Genomic DNA, 23,495 nt, shown 5'->3' with positions numbered 1-23,495 from the left:
GTTTTTGTGAGGCTTTATGTGTGGTTTTATACATTTAAATGTTTTGTGAATTACTTTTGTGTAGCCTCATACATTTCAATGAAAGTTTAAACAAAATTTTCAGTAATGACTTTAGTGTTGTTGCCTGGAAGAGCATGCACCTAAAAGACAGCAAAAGTTAAAGTTCTAGTAAGTAGTTCAGTGACTTTGAACAGTTTCTTCACCTCTCTGAGATTTCTGTTGTTATTCTTCTGAGAAAGGGAATGCCATGCTTATCACAGGGGATGGTTGTGAGGATTAGTTGGACAGAGAACTGGCAAGTACACCAGAAATGATCATCAGTTCAGATACTGGCTTCTGCTGTTGTTTAGTGTTCACAACTGGGGTGGGGGGGGGGGGTGGGACAAAGCTCTCAAAGTTGACAGTCTAGTGGAGAAGACAGATGCACAAATAAATACAGTCAGTGCCTTTTTTTCATGTTCCAGCTTTCCCCCCGTTTTTCAGAGCAGTTTTTATACAAGTCTGTGCAAAAAGAGAAATGTTGTAATTTCAAGGGATTCATTTGGCTAGAACAAGTTGTTTAATTACTCTTAATACCCCTAACACAAAAAAACAAGTGTGGTGTAGTTTTGTGTTAATGAGCAAGAAGAAATGATAAGTCATCTTACGACCTTACTCAGTAGACTAAGGTAGGCCCTGGGTGTGCATGCTTTCAGGGGAGAAGAGGTGAAAGATTACTAAAATAGAGGAGTCTTGAAGAGTTAACATTTGTCAAAATGGAGATTATGCACACACATAACTGACAAGAATGTTTTCTATTATGCATGTAAAATTGTGTACTTTTAATTTTTAAAAAAGGATCAATCATTGTGCTAATGCCTAGTGGGAAGAGCTAATTTAGCAGATACTCACTTTGACTTAATAGAATATCATGCTAAATTAGCAGACCAGTGACATTTAAGTGCTGTGGGGAAAGGGAACCCATTGGGAGCCATCTGGCCATAGCACATTACAGGCTTACCCTTTAATCAGGAGACAGGCATTTCAAGCGTGGCCTTTCTTCATACTTGCATAAGTAGGATTAAACTCTTTCCTTTTTTTTTTATGTACTGATATGGTACCTATGTAGAACTCTAGATCTGTCTGACAGATCTCAAGAGGTCATTCTTTGGGGAAATTTCCTTATCTAATCTTGGAGACTAACTCCAGGTACCTCATGGTCTCCTTGGCTTTTTGAATCAGAATTGTGACTGGTTTCTAAGTAAATGTGAGTGAATACTTTGTGCCCTGTAATAGTGCTTATTTTAATGTTCTGGTTTCTTTTTTATTTTTATTTTTATTTTTTTAAGATTATTTACTTATTTATTTATTTTTAGAGAGGGAAGGGGGGGGGAGAGAAACATTCAGTGTGCGGTTGCTGGGGGTTCTGGCCTGCAACCCAGGAATGTACCCTGGCTGGGAATTGAACCTGGGACACTTTGGTTCCCAGCCCACGCTCAATCCACTGAGCTACGCCAGCCAGGGCTGGTTTCTTAAGACTTTCATTAGAAAGATTTGCAGTTAGATCCAGTGACACATTCCAGCATCACCATTTACAAATTTTGAAGTTCAGCTGAGTGACTTCAAAATACATGTAAAAAGGGAATAGTGCCTGCTTCACAGCATCATTCTTGGTATGAGAAATAACTTGTAAAATGAGTATAGATATTCCATAAATGATAGTTGCTTTCCCTTCTTGATTTGATTATCTTTGGTTATTGCTGGAAGTAGGTATGGCAGCTTTTAATTGCTGTAGGAGGTGCCCTGTCTTGTTAGTCTTCTTAATGTGAACTAGCCAGCATTATTTGCTTCTTATTTATGTCTTTATTCAACACATATTTAAAAAACTAAATTATTTGTCAGGCATTGTGTGAAGCCTTTGGTGATACAAACATGAAATGACATGCTTCCTGCCTTCAAGGATCCTCTATTGAGAGACAGACATACTTTTCAGTTATATGAGGTAATTGCTAAAAAGGTGAGAGGTACATTAGGAGCAATGGAGAACTGTCTCAGGAAGTTAGTGAAGGTTTCAAAGGAGGCTGGAGTTGAGACTTGAAGATCAGTATAAGTTTGATGAACAAGATGGGGCTGGTTGTGTTGTTGAGTTAGGGTTCTAAGTATAGAAAATAGTATGTGCAAAACCTAGATAATGTGGACTGTGAACTTCAAGTAGTTAAGCATTTATTTCTGAATAGTAGAGTGAGATGGAGGAGTGGCAAGAAAGGAGACTTTACTGGTAGGTGAAGTACTTGTAGACCATGCAATGGAGTTTAGAGTTTATCCTGTATGCCAGAGGTTCTTAAAACTTTGAATGCATTATAATCATCTGAAGAGTTTATTTCACACACACAGGCCCAGTCCAGGTTGTCATGGATGCTGGATTGGGGTTGTGGCTTTGCATTCTATATAGGGTGGGGCAAAAGTAGGTTTACAGTGGTATGTATAAAAAATAATACAATAATTAATAATGCAAGAGTTACTGTGTGTTTCGCATACTCACAATGGTAAACCTACTTTGAATAAACCTGGCCCCATCTCCAGATGAATTTGGAGACCCAGTGCTCCTGGTCACTGGTATTAAAAATGATGTGCTGGCACTTTGGATGGGCAGATGACCTAATTAAGTGTGTATAGTTTTAAAATTTGTTTCTACTTATTTTTAATCTTAAAATGTTTTTGTATATGTTTATGGTGTGCATAATATGCTAGTATATTGTCTTCTACTCTACTTTAGAAATACACATACATATATGAGTGCTGTGCTCATAGTTTCTTTCTGATCAAAAAATTTGGAGTTGGGGGTGCTAGGAAAGTTCAGGAAAAAAGTTCAGGAATTTTGTGCAGGAGAATTCAGGTTAGATTTTAGTATTGAGGAGATTGGTGAGATAAGTGAGGGGACTTAGTCACAAGAGATTTTATCTCTCTGGCTTTATTAATTTTGATTTTAGTAGCTTGAAATCATAGTTGGATGTTATAGAATAATTGACTGTGGCCATGAAACCCTTTGAGAGTTTGTTAAAATTAGGAAGGCTGTTTACCAATAGATTATCTCTAGGGGCAACCAATTTTTGCCTGAATACTTGAATAAGAGAGGAATAATGAGCTGTCTTGAGGTGAATTATTTTACATTTAGTGAGTTGCAGTCTGAAAAATGTGTGCTGTATCTAGTACCACAATTGGACAAATGTAGTCCTACAAAATATGTGTAATTCTATTGTTCATTGTTTTGTGGAATCACCATGGAGGAGGATTGTTCCCACATGTCGTATGTTAAAGTGCACACAGATGAACAAATCCTCAGGCACAGGGATGATAATTGTTGCAAGAAGTCCTTCATAGTTTTCTTTTTTTAAGGCAAAGAAGTTCCTAAACTTTGAGTTTTAAAGTTCTCTTTAATTTAAAAGCTTTCTACCAATGAATTCTTAGTTATGCTTTGGTAAATTACTTAAGGGCAAAGTCATCATGAGTCTAATAATAGATTTAAATGACTTTGTGTTTTCCTGGTCAGATAGCATCTATGAACACTTGACAGATAAGGTTATGTGTTGTTGAGACATATATTCAGCCTTTCTGTTTGCTTGGTGTACTGTTGAGGATCTCAGACAAATTAATGCCTTGTCAGTTTCTCAGGCCAGGAAGGAACCATGGATTTATTTAGCATATTGGCAACTTTTGTAGTACCATTCTTGTTTAGTCAGAATGAAAGAGGTGTCTTTTCCTTTGCTTTGGTGAACTGTTGAGAGCTTACTAACGGAAAGCTGAATGTATGGAGTAGGGGTACAGTTATTTTCCTTAAGCTTTGTTCACTGATTCCGAGTTAGATGCAGCAGTTGTCTACAACACTTAAATCTCTGTTCCCACAGTTTACTGTCTTTATTGAGACCTAGCTCCCTCTTGCTTTTCTCTCTTTATACTAATGATAGGGATTTTTTTTTGGAGGGTGGTTAGGGGGGGGTTGGGGGGTTTTAGCAATTTTGAGGTAGTTCTTTTAAACTTCCGTCTGTAAACTGTATCCTACTTTGTTGAAAGCATTTTGGACAAAAGCAATGTTTCTTATTTATTTCTTTGAGTTTGAAGGTAGAACCTTTTCACACAAAAAATGATAATGTATCTAGGGAGACACTGCTCTTACCAAAGATTGTCTTATGGGTAAAATGACAAAACTTTTATTAGTATGTTGCAGATCTGTTACTGTTATAGTGTTTTGTGAAATTATTTGGTTTGAAAAGACTCTAAACTGATGTCTAAAATTTATGTCTTCAGTGCAGCTTTAATCTGTTTTTCTTAGTTATGCTTTATAGAAAATTATGTAGTAATTTCTGGATATGCTAGATAAAACAGAAGGACCAAACAGGATTGGTTCTTGAAATATGGTTAAAAGACATTTTTTATTTTTCTTTTGTGGGTGGAAAGTATTGTATTCTGTAATAAAAATAGTTTGATATTAAATAGTTAATCTACTGAAGGGATGCGGTACTTCAGTTTTGCAATTCTCTTTATTTTTCCAACTTTTAAAAAAAATTATTTATTTTTAGAGAGGGAAGGGAGGGAGAAAAAGAGAGAAACATCAATGTGCGGTTGCTGGGGGTCATGGCCTGTAACCCAGGCATGTACCCTGACTGGGAATCGAACCTGCGACACTTTGGTTCGCAGCCCGTGCTCAATCCACTGAGCTACGCTAGCCAGGTATTTTTTCAACTTTTTTGAAGTATAATTTATATATGATAACATTCACCAATTTAAATTGTTCAGTTCTGTAAACTTTGACAAGTACATTAAGCAGTGTAACTACCACTACCGCAATTGGAACATAGAACATTTCTGTCATTCCATAAAGTTCTAAGTGCTTTTTAGTTTTCTCATTAGTGAAATGGATATAATGAGAGTATCTACTCCATAGGATTGTTGTAAAGATTAAATGAGTTAATACATTTAAAGTCCTTAAAATAGTTCCTGACATATTGTAAGAGCTTAGTTAATGCTGTCTCCTTTTATCTATAGTATTGATGTTGGTGTTCCACCCTTTTTAAAAAGCCCCTCACTAATTGTATTAGGTGTTTGAAACTTAGATTCTATGCTATTAAGAAGGTATTGCTGTCATATATAAATGCAGAAGTTCCTTGAGCCTTGGCAGAATTCAGGTTGATAGCTGGTATACGAAGTACATGTTCCTGAATGTATCCATCAGCCAGCTTTATTGATAATTGGTCTTTAATTGAATTACTTTTATCACTCTTGTTTCATAGTAAAGTATTTGATGTAAGACTCAAGAGTTTTTATGTTGTCAATACCACCATGTTAGGCACTGAACTGTCACTTGGGCTTAAAATGATTTTCTTGGTGGCTTTTTTCTGTTTTGATTATAATAAAATTATGCTTTTGGAAGTTGTTGGTTATTTTGAAAGTCTACACACTGTATCCTCTTTGTCAAGCCTCTTTTTTAAAAATATTTCATTCATTTATTTTTAGAGAGGGGAAAGGGAAGGAGAAAGAGAGGAAGAGAAATGTCAGTGTGTGGTTGCCTCTCACTCCTCTCATACGGGGGACCTGGCCCACAACCTAGGCAGGTGCCCTGACTGGGAAATGAACTGGCGACCCTTTGGTTCGCAGGCTGGTGCTCAGTCCACTGAGCCACACCAGGTTGGGCTTTGTCAAGCCTTTTAACTGCTTTTTTTGTGTGTGTGTATTTTATTGATCCTGTCAGAATTTCATCAGATTTCTTGAAGATATTTTTCTGTGGTACCAGCTGCATTTTTTTTCCCCCTTTTTGGGGAATTGGATATTGTAGTTGAGATATTTCATTAGTTTTCTGGGGCTGTACCATGACAGATTACTACAAATGTGGTGACTCTAATAAAGCAATAGAGGTTTTTCTCTCACAGATTGAGAGGCCAGAAGTCTATAGTCAAGGTGTGGGCGGGGCCATGTTCCTTCCAAAGGTTCTAGGCGAGAATCCTTTCCTCTTTCAGCTTCCTGTGGCTCTCAATGTTTCTTGTCTTGTCACTGCTTAACTGTTATTTTCTTCCTCTCTCTTCATATGGCCTTACTCATGGTATGTGTTGTGGTCATTTTATAAGGACACCAGTCATTGGACTTAGGACTCACCCTAAATCTAGAGTGATTTCATTTTGAGATGCTTAACTAATTACATATGCAAAGATCTTCCAAATAAGGTCACATAAAATTTTGAGGCTCATTATTCAACTCACTGCATATATGAAGGGAATATTTACATAATTTAAGCTGTGGAAAGGGGTGGGAAGCAGGACTAAGTAGTATGTCAGAAACTATTTTGCAGTCTGCAGGAATGTTTATTTTGGGCTGCTCCAGTCCAAATGCCCCAGCAGTATGCACTTAGATAGAGATCTCAAGTGAATAATCATCGACTAGTAAGTACCTTTAAGCAAGCTAGGAATAAATGACCTAAAATGTATATAGATTTTGTGGTCAGGGAGTGATAAAATAGGAGATTTTGTGATAATTTACAACTTGTGAAAATTTACTTAGAGTGATAGTTTAATGATTAAGAGCAAGGACTTTTAAGAGTCAGAATATAAATTCAGTTTAAACTCTCTGGGTTCAGTTCTGATTCTGACCCTTAAAAGTTGGGATTACTGTGGGTAAATTGGTAAACCTCTATGCAATGTCTCATTAAAATGAGGGTTAAGATAATAATACCTTAGCCCTGGGTAGCTCAGTTGGTTGGACTATGGTCCTGTACACCAAAAGGTTGCAGATTTGATCCCTTGTTGGGCCGCTTACCAGAAGCAACTGACTGATGTTTCTCTAAAGTCCATAACATATCCTCAGGTGAGGGGTAAATAAATAATAATACCTTATCAATACAAGTGAAATGCATGAACTGCCTGGCACATAACAACTGCTAATTTAATATTAGCTGCTGCTGTTTTCGTTGTTGTTGTCGATGTTCTTCAGGAGAAAAACTCGACAGCTGAAAAAATTTATGCCTTTGTGTTCCTAGTAGTAAGGATCAATTTGTACTGATGAATTCATAGATTCCCACCCCAGCATTGCTATAGGAAAGATGCTTTTCAGATTGTGTAGAGGCTGGGAGTAGTAGAGAACACAGGATGACATAACTGGGTTTTGGTCTCACTAGCAAGACACTAAATGAATAGTCATTTTAGTGATATATAGAGTTTGCCCCTGACAGACTCTTCCAGTGAGTCTTTCTTTATTGTACACCAAGCAAGCTCCCCTTTTCTTTATGTCATGATGGTATCAGCCTGAATTTTAATGTTAAGTTCATTAAACATCTTGTCCCTGAAGTTAACCTCTCTAAAGGATCTTACATATAATTGACCCTTTGTATCTGTGCATCCTTCATCCATGGATTCAGCCCAGGGGCGGGTGGAAGATACTTGGGGGGAAAAAAGCTTGTTGTTGCTGATGTGTATTATGTAGTTAGACCTGTGATGGTTGGTGCTGAATATGGACAGACTTTTCTTCCTTGTCATTATTCCCTAAACAATATAGTGTAATAACTATATACAGAGCATTTACACTATATTAAGTATTATAAATAATTTAGAGGTGATTTAAAGTGTAGGGAGGATGTGTATAGGTTATATGCAAATACTTTACTGTTTTATATAGGGTATTTGAAAATCTTCAGATTTGGTTTCTGAGGAGGGTCTTATAACCAGTCCTCTATGGATACTACAGGAGGAATAATTGTAACTTTGAAGCTGTTTTTCAGATGAATAGACTACATGTTTTAGCAGGCATTTTAGGATGTTTTAGAAGTAATCATCTACTAAGGGTTTGTTGTGGGAATGTCGTTTTCCTTCCCCTCAGTTTTTAATGTTCTTTCTAGAGGTATGCATATTAAGATTTTTTAAGAAACTGCACTGACTGCTAATACTCTTCTGCTTTTCTGCTTACCTGAACCCTGAGCTTTCTTAAGCAGAATGTTGCAATGCAATTTACTGAGCTATTAAAAGATTTTTAAAAGAGATTATGAGAATTCACAGATGATTAAACATATTGCCAAACATGCTTTTCCCTTCTTTCCCTCTCTCTCCAGCCTGTTTGCTGGTCTTGAACATTATGCAAAGAAAAGAATGGAAAATGATGCTCTGTGTATTATATGTGTATACTATAATTTGCCATATATAATGCATACCTTTTTGCCCAAATTTTTGAGGGGAAAAGAAGAATGTACATTATGCATGGGTACTACTAATTCCGTATCTATATAACTGTATTTAATTCTTTTATTTATGCCTTTGATAAAAAGTATAACTGTAGAAAGCAATGACGATATCCATATGTTCAAAAATAAATGCTAAAATTCCTTTGTAGTACTAAAAAACAAGTATCTAAATGTAAACAAATAAAAAAATTGAATTAAAAAATTAAAACAAAATATTTTTTTTCCTGAAGGTTTGGGCCAAAAACATGGGTGCATATTATACACAGCAAAATATGGTGTTATCTCATTTAAACTTAATAGGTGGGTAGGTATTTATTTTATGTAAGGAAACACAGGCTTAGGGACATGGAAGTTGTTCAGGGTCACATCTACAGAATGGTCTAGTTGATATTTGATATTTGAGTGCATGCCCTTCTGCTTCTGTTAACTGTTCTTTTCCAACATGTACTATTGCCTTTCCAAATCAGAAAGCTCAGACAACTAGTTCTTGCTAACAAAATATTTGTTGTATCAAAAGAAAAGAATAAAGTACATAAGTGAAGTTGCAAGCTTAAAATTACATCTTTTATTCTTTGATCTGAAAATGTTTCCATGTTTTGTTCTGAGTATAGGAGGATGGAATGGAACTGAGTGGGGTGCGAATGATGGGTCCATTGTGGAAAATAGGTTATTTGAATAGTGTAATCCCTGAAGATGAGTACTGTCAAAGGTTCTCCTGTACAATTCCGTTATTTCTTTTTGGGAGAAAGATTCTTACCCTGATTGGCTATCATAGCTCTAAGGTTTGTACAAGATTTTGCTTCCATATAGGTCATAGATACTTTTTAGGCAGAAGAATGCCTTTCAGTATAGGCACCTTCCTAAGTGAACCTCATTGCTTATTCTGGTTTCTCTTCACAGTTACAAGATGTGGGAAATTAAAAGAATTGTTTTTTCCCCCCCTCTAGATTAACTGCTGAAGTACTGATCGAGTTCTGCGTTTCTTCAATGAGGAACTACAGGCTGATCTTCTGTCATAATCTCAAACAGCCATAAATGACAAACGAATGCTTGCTCAGTGAGGGTAGCTGGTGCAGAATCCGTTTTTTAAACTTAGGTGTTTAAGTACTCAAAGGTAAGTTTTCAAAATGGTAATTATCCCATGCTGTATGAATCCACAGAGATTTTGGAGTTTACCTTCTATTACTGATTATTAATTTGAGGTTTTGTAGTCATTAGCTGGCTCTAAATGTGCTGAGGAATGGATCTTGCTTGTTTAAAACTATTTACATTTATGGCTCTTTGCTGTTCCTAAGTTAATGTCCAGGGTTCTTATAAGTTGGATGGATTTGTTTCCCAGTCATTTTGCGATACTCTCTTAATCCAGTGTGTACATCTATTCTACACGTGGTCCTTGTTTTTCTAAAAGTTTCAGAATATTGAGCAGATTAATTTTTTTGCTGTGTTATCTTTCTCTCATAGTGCAAAAGGAGTTGTTTCTCTTGAGATGTTGAAAAAGCTCACTTTCTGTCATTTTGTTCATTATCGACTTTTGAAAGAGTTTTTCTTTCTTTTAAATATAATCCTTTTCTATGTAAAGTTATATGTTTATTTTAGAAAGTGAATTTTTTGGGGGGATTGTGTTTTGATATTGGCAACATTGTTTTCTCCCCTTGCTTCTTTACTGATCACAATTCCTACAAAGTTAAGACAAATGACTTGGTTCTTCTGAACTAGACTGGCTGTACAGATTTTTATTTTGAATAATGATGAAACGGATTAATAAAAGAACATTTTCATTGAATGTTGATGTTAAGAACTGAAAAATTCCTTTGTTTATAAAGACCTATTATGGCTGCTCTGTCATGTAGAAAAAAGAACTGGTTAATCTTGTTTGTATTAGCCCATTGTTTATAAAGTGATTTTTGGCCTATCACGTTGTAAAAGTGATTTTTTTCTATTTGGGTGGTTATGAATGGAAGGATTAGATGAGCTTCATATAACAGAGTCCAGAAATGATTCAGTTGGCTTTTTTCCTGTGTCATTAATAAACTTGGTCAGTAAAGGTGTTCTTGGAGCCAGATTTGCCCCTTAATTTGTCTTTGGGACATTTATGTCCTTTGCTAAGATTAATGATCAATTTTGCCATTGTTTAATAAATATGCAAGTGCTAAATGGAGTATTGAGAACTAACCCTATACATTAGAAAATGCTTAGATGATTGTATTGAACTTTATTTGTAGAACATACTATGAGCCTGATGAACTGGAACATATTTAATAGACGAAAACACACTGAGGTGTACAGCCTCTTTCTTTACTGTATTTAGTCATATTGCCACAGGTTAATCATAGTCTTTTTTGTTGTTGTTTTTCATTTGGCAGAAAAGACAGCTTTGATTTCTGGCTGCAAAAAAGATATGAGGAAGAGCTCCTCCCCTTCCTTGAGTAACTGCAACTCCGTTCTTGCTAACAAAATATTTGGAATTCCACTTGATGAGCTGCAGCAGGGAGGACATCCAGACAATGAGGTTCCGTTCATAGTCCGCCACGTTGTGGACTATATTGAGGAACATGGTATACATTTCCTTACTTCGAGGGCTAGCCTTTGTTTTAATAAACACAACTTATCCTTTTTGACCATGGACATTTTTTTTTAAAAGCATGAAAAATCCAAAATATAGTAAGGAAAAACAATAGAAATGCTCTTTTTTTACGTTTTAGTGTATTTTATACTCAGAAATGCCCAGCATAGAGCATTTTTTAGTGGGGGAGGGGGGTAATAGGATTCTTTTTAATGGATAATAGGGGGTGGATAAAATAGAATATCCCTCAGGACAGAGTTAGTATGTTTCTAAATGTACAGTTGGAGCTATAATTGGAAGGCATTTAGCCCAGTCAGGGGAGCCAAGAATGGCTTTCCAAAACTGAGTATTTTAAGTTGATTGGAGAATGAATATATGACCAAGTAATTGAAGTTGAAGCTTATTTAATTTTGGCTTGAACTAATGTAGGAGGTCTGGAGCAACAAGGACTTTTCCAAGTCAATGGAAATGCTGAGACAGTGGAGTGGCTTCGGCAGAGATACGACAGTGGAGAAGAAGTGGATTTGGTTAAGGAAGCAGATGTTCCCTCAGCTATTAGTCTTCTTAGGTTTTTCCTTCAAGAACTTCCTGAACCTGTTATCCCTGGCAGTTTGCATATTCACTTGATGCAGCTTTCTCAAGGTAACAAAATTTTATTCTCATCAATTAGTCATTGAACATTAATTTCAAAATCCTTATGTTTTAGAAATCTTGACATGTAAATGGTAATTATAGTATAATAGTTCTGAGACTTATTTCTTATGTTCCCATCTGTAAAACATAAGCTTTTTGAGGTTCTGTGGTCTAGTCAAGGAATGGCAACTTGTTAGATTCCTGTGGTACTGTTTACTTATAATTGATCAAGGATATGGGATTCGAAGGAGGAAAGGCAGGAGATAAGAACAAGGAGTAGGAAGGTAGGGAAAGAAGGAACAACAACAAAAACAAAATATATATATAGTGATGTGTGGCAGAGTATCCAATAATAGCCAGTGGGGCTGCTTAGTGGTGATGTCACTATAGGATATTATTTATCTCTGGTTTGATAGGACTTCCTAGCAGAAACCAGAACACAGTGTTAATTCTAGGTTTAAAATATAACTAAAGCTTGTTCTTGGACACCTGCCTGAAGGAATAAAATATCAAATTGGTCATCAGTCCCCCAGCTGAATAAAGGAAAAAATTGCTGTTGTTGGGTTAGTTTTTGGTGGTGACTAAAGTAGGGCCCAGTTGGAATGGAATTAGGGACAAGAAATGTAAAGGTACAGGTAGGCAGAAGGGCAAAAGAGCCAGCAAGTGAGGAAATGTTTGTTCCTAGAGCCAGATGGTGTTTTTTTGTATGTAATGAGTGACCTGTTTCACTATAGAAGAACTTTATAAAGGTGACAATATTTATTGAAATTTTAAATTATACTGGCTTTTCTCTTTGTATTATGGAATCTTTTAAATTTTTTGAATTGGGGCTTCTAGAGAAATTCTGTGATGTTAGGAAATTAGATCCCTGACTGTTGTGGCTCATTTGGTTGGAGCATCGTCCTGTGGACTGAAAGGTCGTGGGTTTGATCCTTGGTCAGAGCATGTGTGAGAACGCAGCCAGTTGGTTTCTCTCACATCGATGTTTCTCTCTCCCCCCACCCCTCCCTCCCTCTCTTAAAAAAGCAATGAAAAAAATGTGCTTGAGTAAGGACTAAAAAATGTATATAAATACTTCCTCAGTGCAAGGACATTTTATAATAAGTTTGTGTGTATCCTTAAGCATTATGTAGTCAGAAAAGGAGGATATCATTTGGGAGTATCTCCCCAAACGTTTCAGTTCATAGGCTGACACTAGTGTGACGTTTTGCCACACCAACCAGGGCAAAATACTAATTTTTTTTGTTTTGAATCCATTACCTCCCCCCTTCCCTCCTTCCCTCCCTCCCTTCTTTTCTTTCTTTTTTCTCTTCTCCTCTTTTCTTTTCTTTTCTTTTTCTTTCTTCTTTCTTTCTTTCTTTTTTTTCTTTCTTTCTTTTTCTTTCTTCTTTTTTTTTTTTCTTTTTTCTTTCTTTCTTCTTTCTTAAATAAGGTGTTTTCCATTTACATTTGTTTGTTTGGATTTAAAGATTTTATTTATTTATTTTTGGAGAGAGGGGAAGGGAGGGAGAGAAACATCAATAGGTTGGCTCTCACAGGCCCCCATTGGGGTCCTGGCCCACAGCCCAGGCATGTGCACTGACTGGGAATCAACCAATGAACTTTCAGTTTGCAGGTCTGCGCTCAATCCACTGAGCCACACCATCTAGGGCTAAGTTTATTTCTTCATTTTCTTGTGGGGGTTTTACTTGGTTTGTTTTTTATTTAAACACCAATTTGTTGTTTCACTTATTTATGCCTTTATTGGTTTATTCTTGTATGTGCCCTGACCAGGGATTGAATCTGAGCTATGTGTCTTCTTGTAGGGTTTTTTTTTCCCAAATGTTTGTATTGAGTTGCCTAATGAGCATTTTGCCTCCATTAAATATGTAATGAAAATGATTGTTAGAATTTTCTAAGATGTTTTTATGACTCTAAAGCAATTCTTTTTGTTTTATAGTGATAGGGCTTTATGTTCCCTGTATTAGCTGAATTGTAGACAACTCTTTAAAGTTCCAAGAGTCAGATAATCTTTAGGTCTTGAATGAAAATTTATAAAAAGATTGTTGTGGTGAGTCTTATTGGTAATAAGTCATTGACACATTGAGACTGTCAAAAACTTTATCACTAGGATTGTCGTTTTGATTGTATTCATTTAAAAGTATGACAGCATCATGTTCTACGTTATCTATTATTCATAGAATTAGAAAATGCATCTAAGTAATTTTCTTTTTAAAAAGATTTTATTTATTTATTTTTAGAGAGAGGGGAAGAGAGGGAGAGACATTAATGTGAGAGGAAAACACCAATTAGTTGGCTCTTGTATGTGCCTTGACCAGGGACTGACCCTGCAACCCAGGCATGTGCCCTGACTGGGGATCAAACTAACGACCTTTCACTTTGTGGGATGACACCCAACTAACCAAGCCACACCAGTCATGGCTGACTAAATAAATTTGAAAGAATTCAAGTGTGCAGAAATGCTTATGGTTTATAATGCTTGTGGTATATATACGTGCACACGCACCCATATGCACACCTATTCTTTAATAGCTATCATAGGTGGGTGTGGCAGTACTTGTATGGACATAATGGCATTTCTGTTGTAATATAATGTATTTTATTTTGTTTATCCTTTGACCAATTTTTGGGGGAAGGTGTCTAGATCTCTAAGATTCCCCTCACCATTTACTGTAGATAAATATTGTAGTTAATATTTTAACTGGCATTCACAAATACATGAGATTATTGTTTTGAAGATCCTGGGGGGACATTGTTGCAGTTGCATTTAAGTTAGTGTTTTTTGGTTTTTGTTTTAGATTTTATTTATTTATTTCTAGAGAGAGGGGAAGGGAGGCAGATAGAGAGGGAGAAAAACATTAATGTGTGGTTGGTTGCCTCTTACACATCCCCTACTGGGGACATGGCCTGCAACCCAGGCATGTGCCCTTATTGGGAATTGAACCCAGGACCCTTTGATTTGTAGGTACCTTGGTTTGCAAGCTGGCACTCAATCCACTGAGCCACACCGACCAGGGCTAAGTTAGTGTTTTTAAAAAGTGGTATTTATTTTCTGTGATAGCAGTACACTGCAGTATGGCATTTCTGATGTGATTAGATCTTTTATTTAAACCAGGATGTCATGCCCTTGCCGGTTAGCTTAGTTGGTTAGAGCATTGTCCCAATACACTAAGGTTGTGGGTTTGATCCCTAGTCAGGGCACATATAAGAATGAATCATTGAATGCATAAATGGGTGGAACAGGATATAGAAGTTCATCCTTCACCCCCAAATCAATATATAAGAAAAATAATAAAAAACCTCCAGGATTTCACAACTTTGGCACTATTGATATTTTGGGATAGACAGTTCTTTATTACAGGGTACTGTCCTGTGAATTGAAGGATGTTTGGCAGGATTCCCTAGCCTTTACTTACTACATGCACTAGTACCCCTTCCCCCAAATTATGACAACCACCCATTCCATTGATTTGTCAACTTTTGTCAGCCACTGGTTTTAGACCATGCTGGTTTGTCCAACTACTTACTGTTTTGGTAGAAAGTACAGTTCCCAGTTTTGTAACTGATGCCTGAAAGTATTGGGAGTCAAGGGAAACTTATTTGATATGTACATATATTTTTTCCAGGATATGATTTAACTAGGAAGTAGGCTCAAAAGGAAAGAAATTTAAGCACGTGTATGGTTTATGAATGTGTGTGTGTTTGAAAGGCTTTTCTGCCTTATTTGAAGACTTTAGAAGCAGCCTGACAGGTATAAACAGTTTTGTGTAGTAGAAATGTGCACAGACAGAAGTAGAGCAACATGGACAGTGTACTCTAAGTAAAAACATTGTCTACAATCTTACCACCCTATTCACTAATCAAATGCTTTAGTAGTCCAGCATCTTTTTTCAGTGATTGTGTACTTACTCAGTTTATTCAGCTAATATTTATTGAATACCTGCTATGTGCTAGGCACCGTTAACAGATTCCAGGAATGCAGCTGTGAACAAAACTGGATGAAAATGTCTGCTATCATTGAGCTAAAATTCTAAAGGGCATAAGGGGAGATAGAGGGAAAATAAATGGTAAACCAAATAAATATATGGGTATGTTAGATGATAAGTGATACAAAATTAAAGAGGATAATATGAATTTGTCAGTGTTGCTGTAGTCATCATATTGATAATGTTAATTACTTGCATATATTTTTTGAGTTGGTATATGTGGTTTTAAGTAAAACTCATATGACTACTCTTTCCTGATAAGCTTCTTAGATGTGTCTTATTTTGCACAGCTAGCCAATATCATGATCATAACCTGTTATTAAGAATTTTTAACCAAATATTATTTTTAAAATTAATTTTAAGGACCAGAAGAAAATATATTTTTTAAAGATTTTATTTATTTATATCTATCTATTTATTTATTTATTTTTAGAGAGGGAAGGGAGGGAGAAAGAGAGAGTGAGAAAGAAACATCAATGTGCAGTTGCTGAGGGTCATGACCTGCAACCCAGGCACGTACCCTGACTGGGAATTGAACCTGTGACACTTTGGTTCGCAGCCCACGCTCAGTCCACTGAGCTACGCCAGCCAGGGCAAGAAAAATATTTTTAAAAATTAGATTCATTTTCACTATTGAAGGAATAAATTACTTCATTTTGAGAGTATCCCTGAGGAATTATCTCTTAAGTGAAGCCCAAGTGGAGCCCTGACCAATCAGTGGCATTGATACAGGCCCTTTTTCTGTTCATGAAAGCTCATTGATATAAACAGAGGACATAGCTTCTGCTAGTTGGAAATTCACTTGCATAACAACCCAAAACCAAAAACAGCCTAGAGGAAAAACACAAATAAGAAGCGAGATTTCCCTGGCTGGCGTAGCTCAGTGGGTTGAGCACGGGCTGCGAACCATAGTGTCGCAGGTTCGATTCCCAGTCAGGGCACATGCCTGGGTTGCAGGCCATGGCCCCCAGCAACTGTACATTGATGTTTCTCTCCCTCTCTCTCTCTCTCTCTCTCTCTCTTTCTCCCTCCCTTCCCTCTCTAAAAATGGATGAATAAAATCTTTAAAAAAAAAAAAAAAGAAGTGAGATTTCTTTTTATTTAGTTCTATTGATAGTGCTCAAGTTAATTGTTCATTTTGGGATATCAAGGGAGAAGGAAGTCTCTCTTGCCTTGTTCCTTGTTTTCTCATTCATTCCAGTGCAAAAGTATCACTGATATTATTAGAAGATTAAATTGCCTGTCTTTGCTCACTAGTACTTGGTGTTGACTGGTATTGGTCAGTGTATTTTGACTTGTTATAGTTGACACTAATTTGGAAATACAGGTACAGTCATGCAAGAGGCAGTATGATGAGAATTAAAAAAATAAATAAATTGGAGAATTAGGGCCAATGAGTAATAGATGAGGAAAACATCCTCCAGCAATTGAGGGGTTGATAGTTCCTTCTCTCCACCTCTTCTCTTGCCCTTAATAAGTGAAATGCAAAGCCCAGAGGCATTTGGCCTCTAATAGAGGAAGTGAAGAGGTTTTGAATTGTTACAGTAAAAAGGTGAGTGGGTGGAATTATGTGAACCTGGCAGAATATCTGAGCTTTGCTTTACTTCATTAAAAAAACCTGTCATTATGTTTTATAGATTATAATAACGAAGATGAATTTGGAAGAAAGTTGAGGTTCCTCTTGCAACAGCTTCCACCTGTTAATTATAGTTTGTTAAAGTTTCTGTGTAGATTTTTAGCCAATGTAGCATCACATCATGAAGAAATTTGGTCTGCAAACTCTTTGGCTGCTGTCTTTGGTCCAGATGTCTTCCAGTAAGTTTATAAATTTTGTTCAATTAAATAAAAACTGAATTTATGAAATAGAATTATTTGTTGTCTCCCAAGGATCAAAGGTTGCTTGGTGAACCACTGTTTTTTATAGTAGATCTGGTTTGTCCTCCTAGCATTTTTTGAACTGGGTACAAATTAGGCAGGCTTTGTGGATAGGAAAACTGAGGTGCAGAATGATGACATAAATTGGTCAGATTCATAAAGTGGCTCGTTGGTCATCTTCTAACTTTACCTGTGATTGATTTAAGAAATTTCAGTTCAATTTAACTTTTATTCTTAGCATTTACACAGATGTGGAAGATCTGAAAGAGCAAGAAATAGTGAGCAGGATAATGGCTGGACTTCTGGAAAACTACTATGAGTTTTTTGAAAATGAAGAGGAAGATTTTTCATCTAATGATTTGAGTTCAATTACTGAACAGGTGAGAATATGTTAAATATTCTACTTGGAGGAAGAAATTTTTCAAAAAAATGGGCTTGGCACAAACTTTGGTGGAATTTTCAGTTCTAAATTGGAAGAACTTCTTTTGGTTATTATATCAAATCATCTACATCTGCGTCGTATATAAATGTGGTATTTTTCTAAAAAACCTCTTGTCCTCAATTTGGGTACTATGAGAAAGGCATTGAAACCAGAATATATAGTAGAGATTTTGTGGGTTTCTTTGTGTTTTTTCTTCTGTTAACTTAAGCATTGTTTATTTTGTAAGAATAGTGGGGTTTTTTGTTTTTATTTTTTGTCTGTACAAAGAAACTGCTAGCATAGAGGAATGTGGGTAGAGGGAAAGATTCAATACAGAGTTCACACAAACTCTTAAATAAACAAAGCTTTTTTTTTAAGTTAAAGTAGCAACTCAGTATAGCAGTGCACTTGTCATTAATGGGAAGGAAGCATCAGGAGAAATAAGTTTAGGTTAGAGTTAATTTTTTAACTCGTGTGATTCTTGAATATTAAATCTATTTTTCAGGATATGTTATAGTTTATGTTACTGCTATGCCTTAGTTGAGATTGTACAAGTACCTTAGTTACTTTCTCATTTATGAAATGAGAATATTGATACTAAGTAATTGTAATTTATTATAAAGCCACATTATCCACACTTAGATTTAGAATTTGTTATTTAATTTGTGTGGAAATTTTTCTTTTACGCTTCAGTGAAATGATTTGTCAAGCAAACTTGTATTACGAAATTATTTATATTTTGGATGTGGGTTGGGGCTGCTACTTGTTTTTAGTAAATAATAATTCACCTGATTAAAAAAATTAAATATACAGTAAAATACTTGCTCTTACCCATACACATTCTTTCCCTTCATTTTTTTAGAAAGATTTTATTTATTTATTTTTAGAGAGGGGAAGGGAGAGAGAGAGAGAGAGGGGGAGAGAAACATCACTGTGTAAGTTGCCTCTCACCTGCCCCCATCTGGGGACCTGGCCTCAACCCAGGCATGTGCCTTGATTGGGAATCGAACTGGTGACCCTTTGGATTGTAGCCCATGCTCAATCCAGTGAGCTACACCAGCCAGGGCTAATTTAGTCAATTCTTAATGCAGGAAGTTACATTGGGAGTCCTGGGAGTTGGGAGGGGGGGAAGAAAAACCCATAGTTCATTGTTCGTATTATATCTTAGTGTGTGATTATTGGTAAAAATATTAGAGAATGCCAGTTAATTTACATAAAGCTTATTGAATTGAATAGTATGTTCAGCATAATTGAGTATAGGCTTCTGTAGTTCTAAGAGCTGATGACAGTAGACAAACTGATTTTAAAATGTATGATGTAATATATTAAAATAGTAGTACCTCTGTACCAAAAGTTTGTGGACTGCATAAAATACTCATGTATTCATAGTTTATGTAGCCGCCTTTAAAATTTTTCAAAGATATTCCATTGTGTCCAAATCTTCACTGATCAACCATGATAATTTCCATTTTGTACTTGAAAAAAATGGTATTTTCTAGCCAGTTTTTTTTCTTTGGGTTACCAAGTACATTCCTGATTTTCACTAGTTAAGATCATAGATGGAAAAAAAGGATAATTTTTCAGTTGCTCCAGTTTAAACACTGATCTATTATTTGAAAATTTCACCCTTGTATATAAATCTTCTCAGTTAATAACCACTTAGGCTGATAATTTTCAGTTTTTTTCATCATTATTATATATGGTAAGTGGTATGAGGGATGACATTTACAAGCACAACAAATTCAGGAGAATCTGCGTCATATACTTTGTGTATAAAGTAAATGGTTCACAAATAGAGATCATTAACTCTTGTTAATAATGAATTTTTAGTGACCTTGATACGCCAGTGGTTAAGAGTTCCTGCTTTAGGTAGTTTGGGTAACAGATACTCTTCTTCATTCTTATAAAAAGTGATGTTACTTGTAGAAATTAGGATCTATGCTATATAGAGATAAGATAATTACAGTTACAATGATAACTATTACTGGTGTTGTTCTCTTATGTATAGACACTGCTGAAGAGTTTACATAGATTTAATCCTTTTAACTAGACCTTAAGGTAGGTAAATAGCACCTCCATTTTATACGTTGGCCATGGGAAGTTAAGTAAGTTGACAGACAGTTAAGAGCACACAGGGATATGAACATAGATCTTTCCCCCTACAAAGCCTGGCTTTTGAACTACATTCTGTCTTATGCTTGAAAGTAGGCAGTCTGTTTTTACTGATTAGGATAGCAATGTGGCAAAATATCATAGTGTAATATCCTTTCTTCTGGTTGAAGTTTTACTTTCTGAGAGTATTCTAGCAACTGTATTTGTCTGTCCATCAGGAAAAACACCAGTTATCTGTAGTGTAAATTTATTCTAGGTATTTCTAGTGCATGTGGCTAAAATGGATGAAAGTATACTTTTACTACTTGATGTTTACAACTAGCATTACTTTTAAATTTTAATCTGTTGTATTTTTTCCATTACCATTTAGCCCTCTTATTCTGCCCTCCCCTCTGCCAACATCACACTGTTGTCCATGTCCATTAGTCCTTTTTCTTTTTTTCTTGTTCCCTTCACCCCACAACTAGTATTAATTTATAAAAGATGTCAAGACCATGTGTGGGTAGTTTTTTCTTTGTGATATCTTAAAATTTCTCATTTGAAAATGTTTTGTTGATTTTCCTTCTGTAATATTCCAGTGTCTTTTTATTAGTGTGATAATATATTTGGGTAGTTGATAATGGAAGATACCTTATAGCCCCTGACAGAAAGAGAATTATAACCTTGAGTTGGGTTTAATGGTCATGTGTTTTCCCTTTGTTGTAGGATCCAGTCTCTTCATGAAGAATTTCAATCTGAATCATTTAGAAGTTAGCTGAAGTTTTCTAAAACATAGTTAACACTTTAAGGCAAAATTTCTTTGCCCTTCCCCCCTTCTACACTTACTCTCTATGAAAATCACTTGTTTAATGCATTGGGAATTAGATCAATTAGAAGTTTTTGTAACTATTAGATTTACAAAACTAATTGATTAGGAAATGAAGTTTTCCTAATGTTAGCTAACTACAGTATGCAAGCTTTTTCAAAAATTTACATTCTCATGCATGTTTCTAGTGATACACTAATGTAATCATTACTTCCTTACTTTAAATAGTCTGTATGTCTGGTTTGCAATTTTATTCTACTGTGAAAAAGATTGCAATTACTTGTTCCATAACAGAAATTGGTCCTAGGAAATGAAGTAAAAAATGAGTTGTGTTTAAAATTTTCTCAGAATAGTATATCTTTAATAGTGTTAATTAACAATTTTGTTAAATTTTAATTCTCAGTTTCCTTTTATGTAGGTTAATGAACTTTCTGAGGAAGAAGAAGAAGATGAAAAACTGGAGCATATAGAAGAACTTCCAGAAGAGGGGGCAGAAAAATCAAATGATATGCCAGAGGTGGTACAATTAAGGATGACTGAAAGCATCCTGGAACCAAATAGTGTTACAGCATCAACAAGGTAGTATTTTGGTTAGAAGAACTTTTAGCTTTTCAGCATTTCATTCTAGATGTAGATTCACTTAAGTACTAAATAAAAAAATTGTAACAGCATGTGAAAGATTGGTTTATGTATAAGAAAGAGCAACAAGAAAAGTTTAGAGAAGCAATCTTGCTAAGAAAATTTGTTACAGAGTATACCACCTTTCTTTAAAATATGACCTCTTCCATATATTTCTTAAAGTTTGTATTATCTGCATGTTAGTTGGGTTGGGTAAAATTTCAGAACATTTGGAAGTAGAATTGCTTGAGAACTTTTTTTAGTGGCATTGTTTTACATTTTTTAAAATATCTTTAATATCTGGCTTAATGATAGCTGGGTTTTTCACATTTTCTTCTGCATTTAATTTGTTGCCTTTTTGTTGTTAAAATATTTGAAGAAAATCTGGCATCACTCTAGTATGTAGTTGGAAGAAAAGAGGAGAATTTTTGTAGCCTTTTTGGATAATTGTGGATATTCTTATTTGACAGTATACCAAAACTAGATTAGTGGTAGTTTCTTAAAGGTTATTTGTGATGTGGAACTGGAAACCATATCTGAATTTTTCATACTGTAATCCATTGGTCTGTCTGGCACTTTGAGAGAATCTTTACCCATACTTGGTTTTGTGACATTGTTTATTGGTCATTCGGAAAAACTGCTTCACTGACTTATTATCTTTCAAATGATGATATATTGAAAGTTCACGTTCTTTAAGTCACCACTAATTATATAAAAAAAAATCTTTACCTGGCTGATGTAGCTGAGTGGATTGAGTGCTGGGCTGTGAACCAAAGGGTTGCTGGTTCATATGATAGAGGGTGTTTTCCACAGTTTTAATTTTTTTCTTGAACTTGAATTTTATCAGTACTGTTAGTTGTTTTTCTTGAATCTGCACAATCTTTGCTAATTTTTGAGAAAATGTCTGCCAGGCATTTAAGTTGGAATAACTAGAGTTTTCAGTCTATCTTTCAAGGGAAAATGGTGTTCCATGTTAAGTTTAGCTGTCAACTCAAACAATATAGGCATTTTACTAAGCTATGCAGCCTAGGTACTTAAAGTACACTTCCCATTTTGTCACACCAAATACTAAAAAGAAGTATACTCAAGGGCTGAAATAAAATAATAGTTTTTACTGTTTCTCCATCAAGGACTGGTCTTCTTTAAAAAAAAAAAAAGGTGCAAGTGGGTGGTTATAAAGAAAGCAGTGGCCATGGGACTGTTTGGTACAGCTTGCCTGATTTTATGCTAAGACCCTAAACAGTTTTTTCTACCATTGAATTTGCATCATCATGCCAATGTATTGGAAAAAAACCTGTATTCTCTATATTTGATCTTTTGGTTTTTAGAGCACCCATTGAGAACCAGTGGTTTAAATGTTTTTGTATGAGCTATATTGATTAGTCTACTTTATGCATCTATTACTTTTATATATTCTTTGACATTACCCATATTTTCTTAAGATTTGAGCTGAGTGCCATTTGGAAAAATAATGGGGTTTAGGATGTGATAACCTAGAGTACATAAAAAGCAGGAATTTTAATTGCTTTTGAGCCTCAATCTTATCTATGAAGTCCATGGAAATCTCAAAATTGTTTCTGGAGTGCTTTGTATCTTCAGATGAAAAAATGGTGCTTTATATCCACATACTCATCTGTAATTTAGCTTTGCTATTTAAATATATACAGATTTAAGGGGAATCTTTACAAAATTTAAAGACATGGGAGAGTTCTGAAAGAGTTCTTGTTTCCCCTGTGCTTCATAGTCTTTTTTTGTAGTCTATATTGGAAATATTTATTTTAGCTTGATGTTTAGGTGATATGAATATATACTTATGCTTACAGAACCACACATAAAAAAAAAAAAAAAACAACCCCAGGTAATGCCAGGTAAATGGCATTATAAATTTCATTTGAAGTTGTGCTTTTAATGTCTTGCTAAACTTGGAATTTAGAAAGAATGAAAAGTTCGATATTCTCTTTTTAGTCTATTGATGCTAGGGTTTCAGTTTTGTGAGTTCATTGGTTCTGCTTGGTTCAATTTTAAGTGCGAAGCAAAAGGTATAGTGATTGAGGAAGAGCTCTTAGTTCAGGGTTTTGAGATTGATCTTAACTTCATTCTGTATATGCATTATTGTTGAGGAAATATGCCTTCAGCTGACTACAGCGGCATAAGAAACATACTACAGTAGTCAGTCACCTCTTCTCTGCAGTTTCGCTCTCCATGGTTTCAGCTACCCACAGTCACTGTGGTCAGAAAATACTAAATTTCCTCAACCATCAACATACCTGCTGCTAACGTCCAAC

General features: G+C 35.4%; 1 protein-coding gene across 12 annotated transcripts in view; it reads left to right on the top strand.

The window, feature by feature from the left end:
* The window catches only part of FAM13B (family with sequence similarity 13 member B), a 78,242-nt gene that overhangs the window by 5,000 nt on the left and 49,747 nt on the right, over positions 1-23,495 (top strand). For 10 of the 12 annotated variants that reach the window (XM_036014824.1, XM_036014822.1, XM_036014823.1 and 7 more), the window contains exons 2-7: positions 9,145-9,311; positions 10,561-10,752; positions 11,190-11,402; positions 17,017-17,194; positions 17,493-17,634; positions 21,011-21,171. In XM_036014824.1, the coding sequence (XP_035870717.1) occupies positions 10,596-10,752; positions 11,190-11,402; positions 17,017-17,194; positions 17,493-17,634; positions 21,011-21,171 (851 nt within the window). In that variant the 5' untranslated portion in view covers positions 9,145-9,311; positions 10,561-10,595. Of the gene's footprint in view, positions 1-9,127; positions 9,312-10,560; positions 10,753-11,189; positions 11,403-17,016; positions 17,195-17,492; positions 17,635-21,010; positions 21,172-23,495 lie in introns of those variants that run through there. The other 2 variants (XM_036014819.1, XM_036014825.1) reach the window with 2 other exon arrangements.

Source organism: Phyllostomus discolor, chromosome 13 (genome assembly GCF_004126475.2).
Source record: "Phyllostomus discolor isolate MPI-MPIP mPhyDis1 chromosome 13, mPhyDis1.pri.v3, whole genome shotgun sequence".
Classification (NCBI taxonomy): domain Eukaryota; kingdom Metazoa; phylum Chordata; class Mammalia; order Chiroptera; family Phyllostomidae; genus Phyllostomus; species Phyllostomus discolor.
This window is presented reverse-complemented; position numbering and strand designations above follow the sequence as displayed.